Source organism: Pygocentrus nattereri, chromosome 19, assembly GCF_015220715.1.
Source record: "Pygocentrus nattereri isolate fPygNat1 chromosome 19, fPygNat1.pri, whole genome shotgun sequence".
Lineage (NCBI taxonomy): Eukaryota > Metazoa > Chordata > Actinopteri > Characiformes > Serrasalmidae > Pygocentrus > Pygocentrus nattereri.
This window is the reverse complement of record NC_051229.1, coordinates 2,174,299-2,191,270: the sequence shown is the minus strand read 5'-3', so window position 1 is coordinate 2,191,270 and position 16,972 is coordinate 2,174,299. Positions and strand designations below refer to the sequence as shown.

Genomic DNA, 16,972 nt, shown 5'->3' with positions numbered 1-16,972 from the left:
GACCCTCACAGAGCAGGTACTGTTTGGGTGGTGGGTCATTCTCAGCACTGCAGTAACGCTGCCGTGGTGGTGGTGTGTTAGTGTGTGTTGTGCTGGTACGAGTAGATCAGACACAGCAGTGCTGCCGGAGTTTTTAAACACCTCAGTGTCGCTGCTGGACTGAAAATAGTCCACCAACCAAATATATCCAGCCAACAGCGTCCTGTGGGCAGCGTCCTGTGACCACTGATGAAGGACTAGAGGATGACCAACACAAACTGTGCAGCAGCAGATGAGCTGTCGTCTCTGACTTTACATCTACAAGGTGGACCGACAAGGTAGGAGTGTCTAATAGAGTGGACAGTGAGTGGACACAGTGTTTAAAAACTCCAGCAGCGCTGCTGCGTCTGATCCACTGATCCAGACATCATTATGACTGTTATGGCATATCAGTGTGATAATGTGGCCCACATTAAATATACTGTTAATATACTGTTAATATACTATTGTTACTGTTTAATAGTAATATCTTGATATTTAATGCACATTCACAGCCACCTCTATCAGCACTTTTCAAATTAAGTTTATTTTGTTGTTTATAATACATTCAGTTCAAAACAGTCAACCAAGCACTTGTAAACCAATTAAAAATTAAAATAAAATAAAATATGAAACAATCCTAAACAGAGCTGGCATGTCTGAAGTACCACAGCCCTGCAGGGCCCGCTCGACCAAACATGCTGACGTAGCTAATTATGTATGAGTGGAAGCTGACAGGCCCCAAGTTGGCCCCATAACGCCAAATGACTGCTCTAGGGTTTCATTAGCATTCTGGACCAAGCTCCTCCTTTAAAGACCAGCGGATCTGCTTAAGCGCCGTTAAATCACGCGTCCCTTTTTCCTTTCGTCTTCCTAACGGGCTTTTCTTACGCAGCACCAGCCGAACCTCCGGCGCTTTAAGACGCCTTTAATGCGAAAGCTTCACTAGCTGAAGCCCCTCCCCCACTTTTAATCCAATTTGCATATCAAAGCCTTTAGTTCTTGCATGTATCTGCGATATTTTACTGCCTTAATCGCTCTTCATCTATACCCACCCACTCACTCACTCACTGTGGTCACTATTAAAGCCACATTCATCAGCAGAATCGCACTTACATGAACCAATAATGCCTCATTTATTCTATTAAAACGACCGGAATCAATAAATCCCATCACCAATAATGTCAATTTTAAATTAGTACTGTTCAAATGACCAACAGATGTGGTTCAATTCAATCGAAGCGGCTTGTATCCCATAAAAATGCCCAGTCTGGATTTAAATGAGCTTCTGTAACGATTAATTGTGGCTTTAAAACCCTCAAAACGACCTTTTCCGGCCGGCGGTCCATTCGATTCGGAAGTTTTACTCGGTAAATTTAGCTGCATTTCGGCCGAGGACCGAGAAGGTCCGGCTCCAAAGCTCGAGCAAGACTCCGCCGATTACAGAAGAGCCCATCTTCTAGCTTTCAGCTCTTCCTCCTGCACCTACAGCGTTCGGCACAAGATCACATGGATGATAAACTGAGATGACAGCGGTCCTCCAGCGTGTCTACATGCACAGGTGAGCACAGCCTGAGGAAACGCTTGCGCTGGATTTTTTCCCGGCTGTACTGCCTGGAGAAGTGAAATAAATAAAAGCCCACCGTCTCTGATCCGGTATCAAATCCTAACCTATCGTGTGAAATAAGTGCGTAACACAAAAGGTACGTGTGCATTTCATCTTATTTCCCTTTTGGGGGGGGAAAAAAAAAAAGAGGAACGCTTAAGAAATCCGTACAATAGCGCCGGTCAAACGTCTCAATAGCCAGCCAGTGTTAGAATGTTCAGTTCCACCTTAAGACTGCAGGACTCGCAGGCGGTCATTTGAGGCCTGGTGCTCAAAGTCACGTCACAGTAACAAGCTCGTCTGTTAACAAGTTCACGCTAGAGCACGTCTGGCCTTTGGTTCTTCTGTTATAATGATGACGTCACTAAATTATTAAATATTTAATTTCTTTAAATGTTAAAGCCGCGTTTAGCTTCTTATTCCGTTCCACCGAAACGGTTCAGCACTTACATGCTGTCGCTGGGAATAAGAAGCCTCTGACGGCACTTAAGGTGGAACGGGAAAACCGACACACCTCAGGCGTCAGGGTGTACCTGTCATGATGCAAAGAACCCTTTAATCATGCAAACAGTTCTTTGGGTGTTCATGGTTCCACAGAGAACCACTGTCCTGCCACTGACTAAAGAACTGTCTTGAAGAACCTTGAAGAACCATCTTTAAGAGTGTAAGCCATAATAGAAAACTGCAGCTCTGGCCACTGAAAAATTGGGAGCCTCTTAAATTGCGATTCAGATATAAAAGATGGATCTTTCGGTTCTACGCCGCGGCATTTAAGGTGGAACGGAAGATTCGAATAGGAGGCGGCGCGTTAGAAGCCAAGTTCAGCCGCGCTGCAGGGTGGAGGGACGTGATGGAGAGAGAGAGTAAAGGGCGTCTGCACGTCAGGAGTGCGTGGAGTGATATTATTCGTCTGAGAGTGAGGAGAAGCAGGGTTTCGGAAGAGGAAGAGCAGCTGGAGTGTGCGTGAGGAACACGAGGCAAGTTCTGATACGAAGCTCCACGGACCTCCGAGGTCGCGGGTCACTGTGTGGTTGGGGACACGTCCATAAAGGAGCTCCAGGTCTGAGCTGCTGCTGTTCTCAGCGGGGAAAATGAGCAGTGAGCGTCACCGTTTCACCAAGAAACGCCGCAAAAACTCCCTCCTGGTAAAGAAAACAGCTTAAATCCAGTCGGCGTGTTCCAGATAAGATTACGCTACACGTTTCAAGACGCTCGTCACTTGTTCTCAGTCATTTTATACCAACAAATGCTCAGAACGATCTGCCAATGAAACAAATCAATTCCTCTACACTCGTAAAAACGGTTCTTTTGGGTTCTTCAGTAAAGAAAATGGTTCTAAACTGAGCCATGAACACTCAAGCGTGAAAGGGTTCTTCGGATTGATGGAGAACGCGTTTATAATGGGTTCTTATATTGTTCCAAGCTTGACGTCGTAGCAAAAGCAGAACCACTGTTGGGGCTGTATAGAACCATTTTCAAAACACATCATTCTCCATCGGTCTGAAGAACCCTTTCACAACCCTTCAATCATGCAAAGGGTTCTTGGAGTGTTCATGGTTCTATATAGAACCAATGTCTCTACTAAAGAAGAACCAGAAGAACCAGTGTAGGTAAAATGACTTAAAGGCCCGGAAGGTTTCAACTCCAGAAACTAAGCTGGAAAAAATAATCTGGTTTGAATTTGCCGTTTTTGTGATGTCACAAAAAGCATTTCCACCTCGCTGTCGTCGGAAGAAAACCTCGATCTTCTAAATGGTGACTTTGCAGGAGAACGACAAGCCTGCTTTACTTTTAATGCAAGGCAACGGAACCACATTTTTTTTCTAAGTGGCCGTTTCTTTTCATCCATTCATCATGAAATTCATACGCAACGTAAAAACGTAACAAGTCTTTTCAAATTATGCCAACATCAAAAACTGGAGATACAAGGTTTCCTTCCGACAGCAGCGATATAACCCCCTATTCAGCCCACAGCAGTTTAGCCCCTCCCACTCACACTGAAGTTATAAGGAGTGTTTCAGACCGAAAAGCTCTTCAGCGCAGCCAATCAGAGCAGAGCTCATTTGCATATCGGTCTTAAAAGGCGCATCCTGGGATAAACAGAGGTAGAAAAAAGGTCACGTAAGAATGAATCGGTAAATGAACCCACACAAAAAATAAAATACAACAAAATGCAGAACGTTTTCGACCCTTTTAGTCCAGAAATACGTTCAATTATTTCAGAGCATTATTACAACAAGCTTATGAGAAATGTTAGTTATGCCGACGAGATTTAAGACAATTTTACTTGACAAGATGCTTTCAATTCCAAAAGCTGAAATATTTTGTCGGATGTACATTTTCCCCTCAAACTTCACTGCGTTCTCCGAATTTCCAGGTTGTTACGCAGTCAATATGCCGACGTTGCTGCATACCTGCCATAGGCAAACCAACACTGCTGCACACCAGCCGCTCACTCCGCAGCCTGAACCTGCCACAGCTCGCTGGGGTGGGCGGGGTTTGGGTGCCGCTTCCAGCCTTACGATGTCAGCTCAGTGCAGCAATATTAGCATTCTGATTAATTAACGACCTCGTAATTCAGACGATCTGAACCGCATACGAGTGAAAACGCCTCTCAGTGCTGTGACCGTAACACCACTCATTATCCCCACCGAGACCTGAAGCTAGCCTGGACGCCCACGGCCAGCCACGAAATGACCACCCGGCCTCAGAGGTCTGTTTGGAGGGTTATGGTAGGTGGGGGTGGGGCCGGAGGTCATGGGGTCAGAAGCGAATGAAGGTAGCGTCGATCTGCCGGACGCTGGGCAAGGCCAGCATGATCTTGCGCCTGTACTGAGGGTCCTTCTGCAGGGGGTTTCGCTCCAGATACACCGTCTGTAAACCTTTGGCGTTCTTCAGCTCGTCCAGGTCGCTCCAGTTTTCTATCTGGTTGTCGTTCATCTGAGAAAAATACAGAGGAGAACAGTGAAATGCAAGGAGCGGGCGGCGATCGGTCAACACATCGGCTTCTTCTAACGCCCTTCCGCAGAACTCCACAACGCAGGTTCCACAGTTTGGAGGAACTACGGATTTTTGTTCTTAAATAGCACTGACGGAATTAGTTTAGAGGGAAACGTGTGATTTCTGAAAGTGGAGCTGGACTGTTTTCGTAGGTCAGCAAGTTAACATTTGTAAAAAATTATTTTATTGTGTTTACATGCATTTCATTTAGAACGGAATGTCGAGGGAACGCAAAAGGCGGAACTCGGAAGTGGGTAAGCGCAGCGCCCAGTCAGTCTGTGGCGGCACATAAAAACACACCCGGATGAGCGAGAAATCCGACCGGGTCAGGAGCTGCAACCCAAATGTTAAGAAGAGACAAAGTCAATCCACCTTGAGAGCCACAACATCCAAGGCTGAAGTCGCTTCTTAGTCTCCAGATTCTTCTTCGAATTTTTCCGTTCCACCTTAAATTCTGAGTTAAGGTGGAACGGGAAAATTCAAAAGAGAAGCTTCATCTTCGCAGCTTTTTAGTGTTTGGCAGTCTCTCGTTGCAGATTTAAGTTGCCAGTAAACCAACTGCAGCGCTTATGAATGCGACTGACTGTCATTACAAAAACTGACACAGTGAGGAAACAGAAATCAGATGCATCGATAATCGCTTCATAAGCGCATCGCAGCCTCTGAGTCGTAATCAAATCAAACTGAATTGAACCATGAGGCGCCTAAAGATTCCCACCCCTAGCGTGTGTGTGTGTGTGTGTGTGAGAGAGATATATATAATCACTGTTGTTGGAACAAAACCTTGTATCTCCTTTACAGGACTTTACGGGAGAAGGAAAAAACCTACTTTACTTTTAATGGAAGTCAATGGAACCAGAACCATTACCAAGTCATTCTGGGCCGTTTCTTTTGGTCCATTCATCATGAAATTTACACACAATGTAAAGGACAACAGGTATTTTCAAATTATGTCAAAACTGGAAAATGGCAAAAATGGAGATACAAGGTTTTATCCCAACAGCAGGGATGTATACACACACAGTATATATACACATATAAAAAAATCATTCCAGTTGGGCCAAAATATTTACTAAAATTAAAAAAAAAAAAAAAAAAAAAAAAACCACACATCCACATATTATTATATATATTTTATAGATACACACACACACACACACACACACACACACACACACACACACACACACACACACACACATCTAGAAATGAACTGATTAATCTAAAATTAACTTCTAACAATCTCATAAGGAGAAATGTTAGAAGAATTGATTAGACTAATGATTTAATTAGCTAGGATGTCATCATCTGTAATGTAAGCGTTCTGTACGGCGTTCAGGTGGAAATGCCATCAGAACGATCCTGAACACAGTCCCACAGTGAGAAAACCGGCTTCTGACACTTACCCAGAATTCCTGCAGGTCTGATAAGTGACTTATGTTTTCAATTTTCTTTATCCTGTTCGCTGCAATGTCCAGGGTTGTCAGCTTTTTCTGTAAAAAAAAAAAAAAGGTAAAATGAAAACAGAGGAACTGAGCAGAGGACGATAAAAGACAGAGCGGCTCTGTAGATATTCTGGGGAAACAGGAGGAAACTGAACAAAGGAAAAGCTGGACATGAGCGACACGAATTCCCTCTGGGTCCATCAGAGGGTTTCAAATATGAAATGATTTTAGGATCACGAAGCTCCTCTGAAACCATCTGAGGCAGTTATGAGAGGATCGGAACGCGTCCCAGTTTCTTTCCCTTCCTTCAATCCATTATTTAAGGAACCTGAACTCCAGTTTGGACAAGTTATTATATTATTAATAACGAGGTTTCCTCCTCTGTAAACGGCACAGTTCCATGTAGTGCTTTTTAAAAGAGCTTCAAAACGTACCGTTCACTCCTCAGTACACACGACCCACACGGACACGAGACTTCAACAACTGCTCGTTCTGGATTCGTTGAACGGTCACTTCACGTCAGTTTGCATGCGTTTGCCTCAGGAAACTGGTGGACCAACTAACTTTAGGTATGGGCCAACACTATGAAGGGACCCTCACAGAGCAGGTACTATTTGGGTGGTGGGTCAATCTCAGCACTGCAGTAACACTGACGTGGTGGTGGTGGTGTGTTAGTGTGTGTTGTGCTGATCTGAGTGGATCAGACACAGCAGTGCTGCTGGAGTTTTTAAACACCTCAGTGTCGCTGCTGGACTGAGAATAGTCCACCAACCAAAAATATCCAGCCAGCAGCGTCCTGTGGGCAGCGTCCTGTGGGCAGCGTCCTGTGGGCAGCGTCCTGTGGGCACTGACGAAGGACTAGAGGATGACCAACACAAACTGTCATCTCTGACTTTACATCTACAAGGTGGACCGACAAGATAGGAGTGTCTAACGGAGTGGACAGTGAGTGGACACAGTGTTTAAAAACTCCAGCAGCACTGCTGTGTCTGATCCACTCGCTCCAGCGCAGCACACACTAACACACCACCACCACGTCAGTGTTACTGCAGTGCTGAGAATGACCCACCACCCAAACAGTACCTGCTCTGTGAGGGTCCATGGGGGTCCTGACCACTGAAGAACAGGGTAACAGAGTATCAGAGAAACAGATGGACTACAGTCTGTAACTGTAGAACTACAGAGTGCAGCTATACAGTAAGAGGAGCTGATAAAGTGGACAGTGAGCGCAGAAACGAGGAGGTGATCAGAAAGTTACGCATGACCGGTGTAAATTGTCTCTTTCGGACTTACATTATTCTCCAGGCCTTCAATAACCTCAATGCCGTTGTGACTCAGGTAGAGCTCCCGCAGGTTAACCAGGTTCTGGAGGCCCTCTAGCTTTGTGATACGATTGCTCTGCCAAGCAGAAGGAGAAGTAAGAGGATGAGGAAGAAGAAAGGAGCGTGGAAAGGATGCAATGTTTTACGATCCTGCATGTACGAGCGAGACTGAATGAAGCGTACCTGAATACTGAGGACAGTCAGGTTATGCAGCCCATCGAGATTCTGTAGCTGACTGATTTTATTAGTGCCAAGAAACAAGCTATCCAGAGAGGCCAGAGTGTCTAGATCCTCGATAACCTAGAAGAAAAACCAAACACAGGTGAAACCGGCAAACATGTGAGATCGGCTTTACCTCCCCTGTCCAGCTGTACCTCACGTCCGACAGCGGTTCCCTGAATGTGTAACAGAAGCCAAAGGGCAGCTGCTGAATCCCGTCACTAAATGTTTACATGAAACGTAATTTTCTTGAACAGCTTTGTAAATTAACCGAAGACGTCTGTACAGCAGCTGTAGAACTTCACACCATGTTCTTTCAGTGGGACCAGTTATCCAGAGGGACGTTACCAGTGCAGTGACCCTAAGCCCACTCACCCTGATGCGATTGGACCCCAGCTCCAGCATGTGAAGGCCAGTGAGGTGTTCAAGGTTAGCGATGTTGGTTATCTTGTTGTGCAGCAGGAAAAGCTTCTTGAGCTTCGTTAGTCGATCCAAACCTTCGATCTTCCTCAGGAGGTTAAATGATGCGTCTAGCTGCCTGTCACGTTCACAAGAACAGAATGGAGTAGTTTAATCAGTCGTCAGCTCTAATAAACACATATATACTCTATATTTCCAAAAGTATTCGCTCGTCTGGCTTCACACACACATGAACTTGAGTGACGTCCCATTCTTAATCCATGGGGTCTAATATGATGTCGGCCCACCCTTTGCAGCTATAACAGCTTCAGCTCTTCTGGGAAGGCTTTCCACAAGGGCTAGGAGTGTTTATGGGAATTTCTGACCGTTCTTCCAGAAGCACATTTGTGAGGTCAGACACTGATGTTGGACGAGAAGGCCTGGCTCACAGTCTCCGCTCTAATTCATCCCAAAGGTGTTCTATGGGGTTGAGGTCAGGACTCTGTGCAGGCCAGTCCAGTTCTTTCACACCAAACTGGCTCATCCATGTCTTTATGGACCTGCTTTGTGCACTGGTGTCCAGTCATGTTGGAGCAGGAAGGGGCCGTCCCCAAACTGTTCCCACAAAGTTGGGAGCGTGAAATTGTCCAGAATCTCTTGGTGCTGAAGCTTTAAGAGTTCCTTTCACTGGAACTAAGGGGCCGAGCCCAACTCCTGAAAAACAACCCCACACCATGATCCCCCCTCCACCAAACTTTACACTCGGCACAATGCAGTCAGACAAGTACCGTCTCCTGGCAACCTCCAAACCCAGACTCGTCCATCGGATTTCCAGACGGAGAAGCGTGATTGGTCACTCCAGAGAACACGTCTCCACTGCTCTAGAGTCCAGTGGCGGCGCTTTACACCACTGCATTCCACACTTTGCATTGCGCTTGGTGATGTAAGGCTTGGATGCAGCTGCTCGGCCATGGAAACCCATTCCATGAAGCTCTCTACGCTGTTCTTGAGCTGATCTGAAGGCCACATGAAGTTTGGAGGTCTGTAGTGATTGACTCTGCAGAAAGTCGGTGACCTCTGCGCACTATGCCCCTCAGCATCCGCTGACCGCTCTGTCATTTTACGTGGCTGACCACTTTGTGGCTGAGCTGCTGTCGTTCCCAATCGCTTCCACTTTGTTATAATCCCACTGACAGTGGACTGTGGAATATTTAGTAGTGAGGAAATTTCACGACTGGACTTGCTGCACAGGTGGCGTCCGATCACGGTACCACGCTGGAATTCACTGAGCTCCTGAGAGCGACCCATTCTTTCACTAATGTCTGTAGAAGCAGTCTGCAGGCCTAGGGGCTCGGCTTTATACACCTGTGGCCATGGAAGTGAGCGAGAACTTTTGGAAATATAGTGTATATATATATTACATTTTACACACACATTTTTATATATAATCAGCTGAGTTTAGCATGCAGAGAAAATATATATATAGGACATTATGTTCTGGGACATTTAAGATTTGTTTAGTATGTTTTTTTTCCCCCAATAAGTAAAACTCAGTAAAGGAAAAAACTTGTATCTCCAACCAAAATTATAACTTTACAGAAGGAAAAAACCTACTTCACTTTTAATGTGAGTGAATGGAACCAGAATTATTAGCAAGTCATTCTGGGCCGTTTCTTTCAGTCCCTTCATCATGAAATTTAAACACAATGTAAAGGACAACAGGTATTTTCAAATTCTGTCAAAAACTGAAAAACAACAAAAACGGAGATACCAGGTTTTCCTCCGACAGCAGAAACATGCATTATATACATTTTAGTCACATATGTGCTTTTCTGTTGTCATTTTATCCTGGTTTTGTGTTTTCTAATATTCCTATTAAAAATCTCAAGAAATCCACGGCTGCGTTCTTATCATACTTTTACTTAACCTTTTGCCTCGACCCCAAACCGGGCGTCGTTTATTCAAAACACGCTAAAACTACGGCAGCAAAAAAAATAGGCACTAAATACCTAAATGATTCAAAAGTAATCTCACAAACAAAAAAGCTGCTAATTTAATAAACAGACCACAACAGCTGCAGAACACTGTTAGACCTCTTTAAATGTCCTTAGTGCAGCAGTTTATTTAATTGCCCATTCGCCTGAACTGGACACCTGGTATCTTGTCTTTGTGGTTGTTGTTGGTAAGAGTGTGGGAGCACACATTACGTTGCAGTGCATGCTGGGAACTGTAGTATCGGCCCGCGGGCCTTGCATTCGACACGTGGTCTGAGCAGGTAAAGGGAGTGAAATCCTGCTGCTGGACGTTTGTAACTCACTCCAGCTCTGTGAGGGCCTGCAGGTTCTCCAGTTTGCGGATCTGGTTGTCGTAGAGGTCCAGCTCCCGCAGCGAGGCCAGGCTCTCCAAGTTCTCGATCTTTTTGATCAGGTTTTGTCTGAGAGAAAGAGTCTGACAGCACACGGCACTTTTAGCCCAGCGTTTTCTTGCGCGAAAGCTATTAAAGACACGTCTACAGTGCACGTAACAGAATATGGACAGCATCAACTATCACAAACGGACAGCTCTGGTCTGAACTCACTGGACGAGCCGCGTCTGAAGTACTCAATACTGACCTCTGTACTAATGTGGCAAGTTATTACAAATTAGAATAAAAGTTTACTGCGATAAAATACTTTGAACATGGATGCATTTTATTATACTGTATTTTACCGTTTCATATAAGCAGTAAGGCTGCGCATTAAAGAGATTAGAGGGAATTAATAAGCCAGGATTATTTTGTACATAACACCTTATAACTGCAGTATAACAATGCGGCTCTTGTGGCTTTAATATCGTGGCCACCCAAGTCAAAACAAGCAACTCCAAACCGGTAAATTTACAGGAGAAGGCAGAAACGTTCTCGGCTTTCAATGTAAACGTAAATAACTTCTATTCCAAGTCATTCTGGAGCGTGTCGATCGGTCTAATCATCATGAGATTACACACAGCGTAAAGGCAGCTGCTGAGCTCAAGCGGCGTGAAAAATTAAACGTCATTAAAAAAAACGGACACCTGCTTTTTTTAATACAGCCACGACAGCAATTAGTCTAAAATTCACATTTAAGCGCGTGATATTCATCTTTCCCAGTTACAGCAATGAGGCACTCACCTTAGCCTTCTGCAGAACTTCCAGCCCCTCAATCTTCCCAATTCGACAGTGAACCAGATCCACATCCTGAGGAGAAATCATTTACAGGGAAAAGTCTGAACACCCCCCGTCAAATGACCCCAGAAATGAACAGAACGTGTTTTATGATCTACACACATCACTACACGCTTAGTTTACTGCCACTTTCAAAATCATCCTGCATCAATCTGAAAAACCACCGCCATGCAAAGAACCATTTACGCATGTTCTAAACAGAACCATTGCCTTTACTAAAGAACCACTGAAAACCCCTCTTTTTAAAGGGAGCGTCCTGAAACGTGCAGATCGTCACAGCCCTGCGTTTTAGGGATGATGGTCACTCATTTTCGCGGCTATGCAGAACCAGCAGTCTTCACTCGCGTATGAAGCAGCTCAACGAGTCGCCGTCACTCAGAACAAACTGGGAGGAGCATCACAGCATAACTAATTAGTGGCTCCAAGCACGGCTGCATGTTAAGCAGCGGTCTCGACCTCTTATTCTTCATCTGGATGTTCGGGACCAAATCATAAGACGAATTATTCAGTAACTGCATGAAATAAATGTAAATTTTATTTTAGTTATTTTATAAAAGCCCCTCAAACTAACAGATCGTGTGTTTTATGATCTCCACATTTCACTACACGCTCACAATTTACTGCTAAAGTCCAAAAATCTGCGCCGCTCTTTGTGTTGTTCTCTAAAAGTGATGTTTCCAGAGCAGATCACTGAAGAGACGCCGTCTGTTTCTAGTTTAGAGCCCAGATTTGGGGAAAAACGGGTCGACTTTCAGTAGAAAAACAAACTGAGTTCAGCTTCTTTTATTATAAGGGTTTAAAATGACGTCACCGTCTATTAGACTGGAGAGAAGAGCTACAGCCTCACACGACGCCCAGCTTCTGAATGGAGCTGATGGAGTATGAACGATATGGAGAACATGACCGAGTGCGGTTTGGGACCACCGGTGGTCCCGTGGAGTTTAAAGAGGTTAAAGTTTAAATGAAGCGTCTCAACTTTAAACAGCATCACAGAAAAAAACCCCATGAACAAGTCGGCCCGCTCACCTCTTCATTAGGGTCAAGCGTTATGGTGTCCATGTCAACAGGCGACTCCTCTGGAACTGTAAGGAGGGGCAGGAAGAAGAGATGAGGGTTAAAACCAAAAGAACAGATGGAGAACGTGAGATCGCCTACGTGCAGAACGGTCTGAGAACAGGGGTCACACCTGTGGAGGCCTGCTGGGCGTCAATCTCAACCTCTCCATTAAGACTCTTCCTCTTGGTCTCATCGTCGCCGGACTCCTCGGACTCGCCCCTCCTGTCAACTTCACGGAACAACAAACACAGTTTGGTCTAAAGCCCTCTTACCAACAAACGCACCAAAAAACAGAGAAAAACGCCTGGTTCCTCTAAAGAACCCACAAAGGAGCTTAAGCTGGAACCTTCCTAGAATTTTCCGTTCCACCTTAAACGGTGCAGCAGTTACAGATGCGCCTGTACAGGCACCACAATGCAACCGCTGTTCCGGTTAAGGTGGAACGGAAAACAAAAACAAGGAACTGAACAGCGGCGCAGAACTGGAGAACCTTTTCAGAGTTTAAATGTAAAGGTTCCGTATCAGTTTGTGTTCTTTTCCGTAAATCCCATCCAACTAAGGAAACTTTTCCCAAGAGAGGAGATTCAACTTATTAACTATAAAATTCAATCTAACTTCATGAAAATGCCTCATCAATCCCAAATGAAGACATATAGTAATTATATATACACACACACACACTATATATATATATATATATAATAGCCAATAATGGCAAAGACAATTTCACGATCACAATTTTTAGATTTTCTGAGACGTGATGAACAGACAATACAGAACATGTAGTGCCACAAATAAAAACACTATGAAACATTATTCTTCTTCTTCTTCTTCCTCTTCCTCTTCTTCTTTCGGCTGCTCCCTTTAGGGGTCGCCACAGCGGATCATCTGCCTCCATCTCGCCCTATCCACTGCCTCCTCTACTTTCACACCAACCATCTCCATGTCCACCTTCACTACATCCATAAACCTTCTCTGAGGTCTACCTCTTCTCCTTCTACCCGGCAGCTCCATCTCCAACATTCTTTGCCCAGTATATCCACTATTCCTCCTCAACACATGTCCAAACCATCTCAACCTGGCCTCTCTGGCTTTATCTCCAAACTGCTCCACCTTCACCGTCCCTCTGATCTGCTCATTTCTAATCTTGTCCATCCTGGTCACTCCCAACGAAAATCTCAGCATCTTCATCTCCACCACCTCCAGCTCAGCCTCCTGTCTTTTAGACAGAGCCACAGTCTCCAAACCAGACATCATAGCAGGACGCACTACTGTCTTGTAGACCTTCCCTTTCACTCTTGCTGCTATCCTTCTGTCACACATCAGCCCTGACACCCGTCTCCACCCTCTCCATCCTGCCTGCACCCTCTTCTTCACCTCTTTTCTACACTGTCCATTGCTCTGGATGGTTGACCCAAGATATTTGAAGTCATCCACCTTTACAACCTCTACTCCTTGCATCTTCATCATCATCATCATCATAATAATAATAATAATAATAATGATCTTATTTATTATAACTAGAACATGTAGTGCAAGAACTTGCTAACAACATTATTGCAAAATATAATAATAAAATTACAATATTATATTATTATTGTGGTGATTTTATTTTTATAATATTTGTATTGTTATTATTCTCAATATTATTATTATTATTATTATTATTATAAAATATCTGCACTGCACTAAACTGCACTACTTTTCACAAAACATGCGACTGTTTGTTCTTTAAGCAGTGATGATATTTTATCATCATCCTGATTAATGATCATCCATCAGGCACGTCAATAGTTAGAGAGCATTAGAACCTGATGACATAGAACCGCAGGACATGTACACGTAAAGAGGTTCTTCAAGGGTTCTTCAGTAAAGGAACCATCTCATGCTTAAACGGTTCTTCAGACTGATGGGAGAGTTTGTTGCATGTGGTTCTGTACAGCACCAAAAATGGTTCTTCAATTGAAGATATAAGCCTGACATCATAGCAACACCAGAACCCTTTTTGGTGCTGTACAGAACCATTTTCAAAAAGGAACCATTTCACCATACACAAAAAACATCTGGGCAAATTAAAATTATGAGAACCATTTGCTTTACTAAAGAACCTTAGAACACCCGTCTTTTGAGCGTATAGGATATCTAGACCGGCTGCAGTCATCCTGCACCGAGCAGCAACGCAGGTGAGCTAGTCAGATCAGTACGCCAGACGTGCTGTACATGGTCCTGTTTTCAAAAATGGTTCTACATAGAACAAAAAAGGTTCTACTGCATACAAGCCTGACAGTGTAACAATAGCAGAACCCTTTTCGGTGCTACACAAAACCATTTACCTTACAACACATTCTCCATCAATCTAGAACCATTTCACCATGCACAGAACCATTCAAGCACACAAAAGGCTCTCCATATCATGCATGGTTCTAATTAGAGCCACTTCTTTTACTAGAGAACCCCTGAAAACCAATGTTTTTTTTTAAACAGTACATGAATACCAGATGTGCTGTATACGGTTCTATTTTTGAAAAATGGTTCTACATAGCACCAAAAAAGCTCTACAGTATACAAACCTAACGGCGTACCAATAGCAGAACCCTTTTCGGTGCTACACAGAACCATTTACCACGCAGAGAACCATTTAAGCATGCAAAAGGTTCTCCATATCACGCATGGTTCTAATTAAAGCCATTCCTTTTACTAGAGAACCCCTGGAAACCAATTTTTTTAACAGTACATGAACACCAGATGTGCTGAATATGGTTCCACTGAAAAACGGTTCTACATAGCACCAAAAAAGCTCTACTATACACGATCTTGACATCGCACCAATAGCAGAACCACTTACAACACATTCTCCATCACTCTGAAGAACCATTTAAGCACGCAAAAGGTTCTCCATATCACGCATGGTTCTAATTAGAGCCATTCCTTTTACTAGAGAACCCCTGGAATCGATGTTTTTGAACGGTACATGATGTAAAGCTGTAAACAGTCCGGACTCGACAGGCTGGTCGTCCAGTCTTCAGCAGCGATGCTTCAGACGCGCTGTTCTATGTGCTGCATATGGTTCTACACATCACTCAGAGAACCATTTAAGCACGCAAAAGGTTCTCCATATCACGCGCGGTTCTAATTAGAGCCACTCCTTTTACTCGAAAACCCCCGGAGAAAGATTTTCAGGTGCGCATGATGTGTAAACACATCATCATCATCATCATCATCATTCCTCTCGACAGACCAGCTAAGCTAACCTAGTCACCCAGTACTGCAGGTTAGCTGGTTAGCTTAGCATAGCTTAGCGCGGTCAGCTCCGTGTCCGTGGCGGGGCTCGGTCGGGTCTGAAAGGCTCGGACGGGGGAAAATCGCAGATCTGGTTTAATAAAAACAGCCGCAGTAAAGCCGGAGATAAGAGAACCAGAGCAGCCCGGGCGCTGGCAGCTACAGCTAAAGCTAAGCTAAGCTAATGCTAAAGCTAACCAGCGCCGTGAACGTAAACACTGAATGGACGGCGTGAAGCCGCACAAACGCCGACAGCTGCGGAAACAAACCCCGCCTGGGCTTAAAGACCAGGACGGCGCGAACAGAGCAGCGCCCACCGCCTCGCACAGCAACACCGAAGCTCGGAATAAACGGATTATTAATCTTCACCTTCCATCTCCTGCGGCTCGCTAACAGACAGGCTCGCCATTTCACTCCGTCTCGACCCACCCACAGGGCGATGATTGACAGCGCCGCCAGCCAATCAGAAGGCAGCGTGCTTGCATATTTATCTCCAGCCGGCTGCAGTTGCTTCCATTAAGGCGGATCACCGATATTTGACAGCGCAATACGGAGCCCCGCTGGCGACATCCCGTAGAAATAAAATAATAATAATAATAATAATAATAATAATAATGCGTGGCCACGACTTAGTAAGGCGTGGGAACGAGATCGCGGCGTGCTAAGTCGTGGCCACGTATTAGGATCTCGTTCCCACGCCTTAATAAGTCGCGGCCACGCATTACGATGTCGTTCCCACACGTTAATAAGGCGTGGCATTATTTTCATTTCTACAGGACGTCGCCCCCGGGGCTCCGCAGGCATAATAACTTCGCAGATGTTATTTTATTAGCGTAGCAAACCGCTGATTAAGATCAATGCCTTCATATATTTTGTATATTAATAATAAAATGTTAAGACTTTCCAGCAGCAATAATACAGGACAAACCCGGAGTACACAAACGACGTAAAGATGATAAAACAGAATATGGAAATGCGAGCACGTTATTAACGAAGACATGGGGTAATAATGTCTAATAATGGGAGACACTTAAAAGAAGTAAGGGGCAAATTCCACATACACCGGTCAGGCCTAACATTCTGACCGCCTCCTCGTTTCTACGCTCACTGTCCACTCTATCAGCTCCACTGACCGTATAGCTGCACTCTGTAGTTCTACAGTTACAGACTGTAGTCCATCTGTTTCTCTGATACTCTGTTACCCTGTTCTTCAGTGGTCAGGACCCCCATGGACCCTCACAGAGCAGGTACTGTTTGGGTGGGGGGTCATTCTCAGCACTGCAGTAACACTGACGTAGTGGTGGTCTGAGTGGATCAGGCACAGCAGCGCTGCTGGAGCATTTAAACACTCATTGTCTGCTGGACTGAGAACCAGAAATATCCAGCCAGCGTCCTGTGACCACTGATGAAGGACTAGAGGATGACC

The 16,972-nt window shown here is 44.7% G+C and overlaps 1 protein-coding gene across 1 annotated transcript; it reads right to left on the bottom strand.

The window, feature by feature from the left end:
* Window positions 1-540: 540 nt before the first annotated feature.
* ppp1r7 (protein phosphatase 1, regulatory (inhibitor) subunit 7) lies at window positions 541-16,059 on the bottom strand. The gene is made up of 10 exons (XM_017723181.2): window positions 15,916-16,059; window positions 12,398-12,496; window positions 12,238-12,293; window positions 11,158-11,223; window positions 10,327-10,457; window positions 7,986-8,148; window positions 7,575-7,691; window positions 7,363-7,467; window positions 6,031-6,117; window positions 541-4,564 (listed from the first exon to the last, which is right to left on the bottom strand). Exons 1-10 carry the CDS (start codon window positions 15,953-15,955, stop codon window positions 4,388-4,390), a joined length of 1,041 nt encoding a protein of 346 aa, XP_017578670.1. The 5' UTR covers window positions 15,956-16,059; the 3' UTR covers window positions 541-4,387.
* Between the last annotated feature and the right edge of the window lie 913 nt (window positions 16,060-16,972).